Source organism: Punica granatum, chromosome 4 (assembly GCF_007655135.1).
Source record: "Punica granatum isolate Tunisia-2019 chromosome 4, ASM765513v2, whole genome shotgun sequence".
Classification (NCBI taxonomy): domain Eukaryota; kingdom Viridiplantae; phylum Streptophyta; class Magnoliopsida; order Myrtales; family Lythraceae; genus Punica; species Punica granatum.
The window spans coordinates 18,350,159-18,356,856 of NC_045130.1; the positions used below are offsets into that span (position 1 = coordinate 18,350,159).

Genomic DNA, 6,698 nt, shown 5'->3' on the forward strand with positions numbered 1-6,698 from the left:
GGTAATTACCTAGTGATTCTAAGCTCACTCCGATGTGATTTGAAAATCTCCAGATCTCGAGTTCGAATCCTGCAAGGGACATATGCTAGGATGGACTCTTTGACTTGAGTCTTGGATCATTTCTGAATTATGTGAACTATACTAGACCATTGTTATCAATGCTGCCCACTATTTTATCCAGTGAAAAAACATGCAAATCCTGTCTTTGCTGATAAGGGCAACTCTAATGGTCTCTACTAGATCAATTCTCCTATCCGATTCTGGCTCGCAGTGGAGCACTAAGATCTGGATTTTACATTTGCAGAGCAATGAACTATGAACGGGGAAACATGTAATCAACTTTTCATTCGTCCTGGAAACCAAAAGGTAAAGCTGAAGAGTACTCAGTACTCACTAAACTTCATTTAACATGTCATTTCAGTTGAGAAGCTATCAGGCCTGTCCGATAACACTGCAAACCAAATACACATCAATATTGAGAATTTCGTTACGGTGACTAACTGTACACCTCTTGCCATAGCCACAGATCACAATTGGAATGCAGCAAACTAGATAGGGATAACTAGTGCCACAGGGAAAGAACTTTGATAATTGAGCGAAATACACATCTATAAGATATTTCAAATATATAGTTACTAGTTACAACAGTTACCATACATCCAAAGATCCGAAACATAATATTCCAAGAAAACACCTTACAAAAACGATTTGACATGAGCGGACAAGAACAGCCTGAAAAAACTCTTAGCAGAAGAAACTACATAAGGGCAGGCATGTTCCCTGGCTCGCAATTCATGTCTCGTGTTAATAAATAGTGTTCCCAGAATAACTATATAAGTGGCAATATCGAAGCTTTTTGAGACCCCACCACTGAAACATATTTGGATCAGTCAATGCCCAGGCTTGAATAGGGTTCATAGCCACCCTGACAATCAAAGGAAAACAAACAAAATGCAGACAAATCTAGTCTCAGCACCACAACCACCACTTCAGAAGTTGCTCAGTCATGAAACTATCAAAGTATATATATGTTCAGTTCGGTGTCAACATTACACTTTTCTTTAACCCAGAGATTATACAAACTTTGATAGCTCTAAAATACCGATTAAAGGGCAAACTAGAGATCTCTTACATCCAAAAATGAGGGCAAGTCAAGAATAGTATCCAACTTTTAGGCAAACAAGTGGAAAACACATACTTCCTAGTTTTATCTTATCACTATTGTGAAAAATTTTGCAACTCCCTTCTGATTGACATTTCATCATCTTATATAGTACCGCCTTTTTTTTTTTTGGCAAAGAATAACATATACACTTGACGACGACCCAAAAACCGATTTGACATCAGAAAAAATGGACAGATGGTAAACAGGGTCAGATGTTTAGCGAAGTAGGTGCAAGGATTACAGACAGACTTTCGAAGTTATCCAGACAAGACTCCCCAACATTGCCTGTTCTATGTCATATTGGACCCAGAATCAGGGGATACGTGTAATATGAGCAAAGAAATAACGCATAAAGAGGGTAATTGGGATAACATTGCAGCGCTGAAGGAAAAAACTAACTAATTTGAATAATGGGAGAAAAGACAATTACTAAAATTCTCTTGTTCTCTTTATATGATTTTAGATCAGACTTTCACTGGAAAATGCTACTCACGGAACAATCATCATGAACACGCCAAATGGTCTCCCCTAGAAGGTTGGCCACAGACAAGACCGTGAGCTGAGGAAAGTAGTTCTGCTCCAACACCGGAATAGTATTCGTTATAATGACCTCTTGGAACAAGCCACTCGACAACCTCTCAATTGCAGGAGGGCTGCAATAAAAAGATTAAAGAAAAAAATAAGAAAAAGGTCTACCACATGCCATTGCAAGTTTCTGTAACCGATTTATCCAGAGATGCATAAGAAAATGCAGCTAATTTGAAATAATGATTCGCGTCATCATTGGACGGTAATACAAGAGAGTAAACTTGGAGAAACTATTGAAAATGTAGTCTTTTTGGATAAGTGTAATGTATCTTCTCATATGATGAGATAGACAGGTTTTGCTTGGTTTCATTTTGTTGAAGACCACGAAAAGCAACACAGGTGTTTGATTGCCCTTGAAACATATGTTTATTTTAATGACAGCATGAATATTTATCTTTTTATGAAGAACTGGAGCAAAAAACTAACATGAATGCTTCACCCAAGAAAACAAAGTGGAACCTTCTCCAAAAATGAATGGAGCCTTAACCTTCCAATTATACACAGGGGTAATAGTGTAAAACACATAAGAAGTTCCAAGACTATATTTTCTAAGAAAACTCTGGGACAAGGTAAAGTAGTTAGGCTTAAGCAGTACATTTGGAACTAAAAGTACCTGAAAACAGCATGTGTGCTGCAAGCATAGACTTCCCTAGCTCCCTCTTGATGTAACAGAGCTGCACCTTTAGCAATAGTTCCTAAGTTGAGAGTAAGACTAAATTAGTCTTATAGTTTTTATTAGTTATCTTGCATGAAGCATATATATCACGTGAGGCATACATTAGCAAATAAACCAAAAGCATAACAATTAAGAAAGTATAGCACGTGCAAAAGTTACTCTGCCACAAAAAATAAATCCACATTGCCCAGTAAAGCCCACACAGCCCAGTAAAACAAATAGAATATTAGCCAGATATCTAAGCATACCTGCAGTATCTATCATATCATCCACCATAACAGCAACTTTCCCCTTCACATCACCTATCAAATTCATTACCTGCAGACACAGACATCCAACGATCATCACTTGCTAGACAAGAGGAACATTTGATCTCATTGTATTGAGGCAAGAACTGCTATGCAGCTATATCACACTAAGGTAACTTCACCCAAAAGGCTACCTTGACAGTAGCCTTGTCAAATCAGTTTTTAGCATAATATGAAAGTTGCATGCAATTATTATGGATTCAAACATGTAAAGATGAATGAAAAATGTTATATGAGACCACATAAAAGCTCAGTCTTTCCTTGAAACTCTCAAATTTAGTTGCTTACAGTGGGCGCTGAAGGCATGGTTATAAGACCTAGATACTTTCATTTTAAGTATGTAAATCAATACTAATCAACTATTAAATACCACCAACACAACACTTGAAGATAGCGATAGGACTATACCGTATATTGTAGATTAATTACTACTACATATTGCAGATTAATACAACGAAGGGAACTCCTTTGAGGCAACTATCTTCATCTAAAATCGACATGTCATATCACAAACTATTAAAATCCTCATAAAAGTTGCATCCTCACCCAAAGTTATCATGATATGCTGAAACTCAAAGATGAGAAAAATAGTATAAATCATTACCTCAGCGACATTGTGGCCATGGCGCCTCTTATCAACAATAGCTAGAGGTGCATCTGACAATTTTTTTGCAAAGGCACGGGCCCTTGCAACTCCACCAACATCAGGTGAGACCACAACCAGATCATCAGAGCATATGGTCTTACTTGCAAGGTAATCAAGTATTACAGGCTACATGGGTCATCGAAAAACAAAGTTACTAAACATATATCGTTCAGAAAAGATGGCTCTGATAAGAAGTTGCAAATACTGGTTCCACAAGTTTATTAAAAAGGAAAAGGATAAAGCACTATATAAAGGCATCATATTTCTACAATCTATCCTTTTTCTTATTAATCATGGCATCCAACATTGAGTCTACTTGGAGTTGCTAACATGAGTCTACTTGAAGTTGCTAATCAGGTTAACCAAACTAGACCAAACATTATGTCCTGAAATGATACATAATACGATGGGAATTGCTTACCTGGCCATACACATGATCCACAGGAATATCAAAATATCCCATGGACTGCCCAGAGTGAAGATCACAAGCCAGAACACGATTTGCACCAGCTTCGGTTATCAAATTTGCCACAAGCTTCGCCGCAATGGATTCACGCCCTTGAGTCTTAAGAAACATGAAATTCTAATAAGGTTCAACAAACCCCAAGAAGAACACACTATGCATAATTTGTTTGGTCAAACAATCTGTTGATATGATTTGACTCGACTCTTATTGCATATATAAGCAGGCTTTTAATTTGGATAATGCCAATAGCCCCCAAACTACTACAAATGCTCTTCTAGGGCTTCCATTTGCTTTATAAACATATAATTTGATGTTAAAGAGAAGTGGAAAGACAGTGAATCATCCCAATGTGAAAGGAACATATGACACATTGTAGCCTAACTCATAGTACAATTCCATCCATAATTTAAAAACAGAAAGAAGGTAAAAATCCCCTCATCGAGTAAAATTAGCAGTTTAATTTGTGAAAATTTTCTACAGCGAGCTGCTCTCTAGCAGATTATGCACATGCTAACCTTTCTATCAGCTCTGGCATATCCGAAGTATGGAATGACGGCAGTTATGTTCTTTGCGGATGCCCTCCGACATGCATCAATCATTATGAGAAGCTCCATAAGATTCTCATTTGCGGGTGGACATGTAGGCTGCACGAGGTATACGTCGCAGCCTCTAACACTCTCTTGCAATTGGACATAAATCTCACCATCAGCAAATCGCTTTATCTTAATCTTTCCAAGTTCCAAACCCATGTAGCACGCAATTTCCTGTCAATAGTCGAACTATAATCAGAAACAATCATTCTAGAAGCCATGACATGAACATGTAGACATTAGACAAAAGAAGTAATATGTCTGCTGTCATCAAATAACAATTGCTAAAATCACATTGTCAACCCAACAATTTCAAAAGCTTACAATCAGCTGCTGTTTATGCATCTTTTAATGTTATGACCTCTTCATAACTAAATTCTCATTGCTATGACCATTTACTCTAGAAGTGTAGATAATGATTAGCTGGTTGTCCTAACTCTCCAATCATCCCTAATTGTAACTAACAGTATAGTTCAATCAGTTTCTCCAATATGTTAGTAATTTCAGTGACAATTATTAACAGCAGAAAAAGGAGCACTCTATACTTAAGAGTGTTTTTGGGGTTGTGTGGTGGGGAGGGAGGCGGCGGCGGTGGTTTAACAAGTGAAAACGAACAGCACAAAGTAGCAAATTCAACCAAAGAGATATTGAAACTAATAGTAATCTTGATATCGAGTACTAAAAAAGCAAATCCTTGAAAACAGCAACCCGGCAAAAAAAAAAAATGAAACAGCATGCTTTCAGCTTTTAATAGGATTATATCACTAGCTAATGCAAAGTAACCTGAGAAAGCGCAGGGTTTGCTGTGCCCGAAAATATCCTGAGCCTTGTATCAATTTTGTTAATCGGACTCCGCAGGTTGGTTGAAGTCAAGAAACTAGGCATTGACTGCTCGCTGTTAATGATCGGAACACAAGGCTTCCCATTCTCACACTTCAATGGCTCCACCAGATTACACCTCTGCATAATAACAAATCCCAGAAATGAAAAACCACCGTTGTCACCACTAACCCGAATATAAATCACGACACCCATAGTTCATACTGGATAACATTATACTCTTAAAATCAAAAACTTATTCGAGCAGGAAAAGAGAACTGGATAACATTATACTCCTAGAATCAAAAACTTATTCGAGCAGAAAAAGAGAACTGGATAACATTATACTCCTAGAATCAAAAACTAATTCAAACAAAAAAAGAGAACACAGAATGGCAGATGTTTACTTTAATAATTGTCTATCTATGAACTTCCCTGTCCCACAGGAAAGCACACATCCCCTTCCCAGAAACTGTGTTTCCCATGCTTTCAAATTTGTGACATTCGACAAAATTTGATTTTGATCACTAAAGTACAACGAAACGCGACAAAGTGGTCGAATCGAAACCTTCCCTTGCCTTCTTATTTCACCAGAGGGAAAAAGATATAGGGAAAAATAAAAAGGCTGAAAGGTTCTTGTTAATCAAGTATATGCCCTGACCAGCTACCAATACCCCAATCACTATGCTCAGCAGAACAGCCAAAAATCCAACCTTGAGCTGACACGGGCGCGACAAAAAAGGGAAGCCAAAAGAACAGGGGATATGAATGAATTTCAGGAACGTACAACACCACCGGTGCGGAGGGAGAGTCCGAGTCGGGGCTGGTCGGCGGAGAAGAAGCGGATGGAGATACGGTTGTGAGAGAGGGAAGGCGGCGAGCAGATTACGGAAGCCATTAGTCCCTCAGAATGAGAAGAGAATTCGCGTCGGACGATAACTCTCTTGCCCCCGCAGCTTGTCGACCTCCTCCCTCCTGCAGAGGTCGAATATGTGCTCGCAGGCCCGCAGCTTCGCTCAGAGAGAGAGATTTGCTTTGCGAGCTTCTGCTTATTGCCACTTCCCGGGGGGGATTTTGTCACCCAAGTCAATAAAGTTTGATATTTTATAATTTGATTTTAGGGTCGATTTTTTAAATTTTAAATCTAAGTTTAACTATACTCAATACATGATAAAAAATTAATAATATAATTATTATTTTTTATTTTTTATAATTTTTTTAACTATTCAATTTAATTTTTAATATTGAATTCTTTAAACTATTCATTAATTTTTCATACTTTTTCTCATAATTCAATAACGTAATCATTACAATTCAATTAAAATTAAAACTCAATTCTATTTAACTCTAAAATCAAACACTATTAATATTTTGTATATAAATACAAATAAAAAAGTTATTATTAAAAAATAATTTATTATTAATAAAAATAATTTTTTT

The 6,698-nt window shown here is 37.2% G+C and overlaps 1 protein-coding gene across 1 annotated transcript; it reads right to left on the reverse strand.

Annotated features, from left to right (window-relative positions):
* Positions 1-588: 588 nt before the first annotated feature.
* On the reverse strand, positions 589-6,340 carry LOC116205407 (ribose-phosphate pyrophosphokinase 1). The gene is made up of 9 exons (XM_031538018.1): positions 6,046-6,340; positions 5,223-5,399; positions 4,365-4,613; positions 3,805-3,948; positions 3,342-3,509; positions 2,678-2,747; positions 2,367-2,448; positions 1,659-1,818; positions 589-925 (listed from the first exon to the last, which is right to left on the reverse strand). The coding sequence occupies exons 1-9, from the start codon at positions 6,154-6,156 to the stop codon at positions 887-889; spliced, it is 1,200 nt and encodes a 399-aa protein (XP_031393878.1). The 5' UTR covers positions 6,157-6,340; the 3' UTR covers positions 589-886.
* Positions 6,341-6,698: the final 358 nt, after the last annotated feature.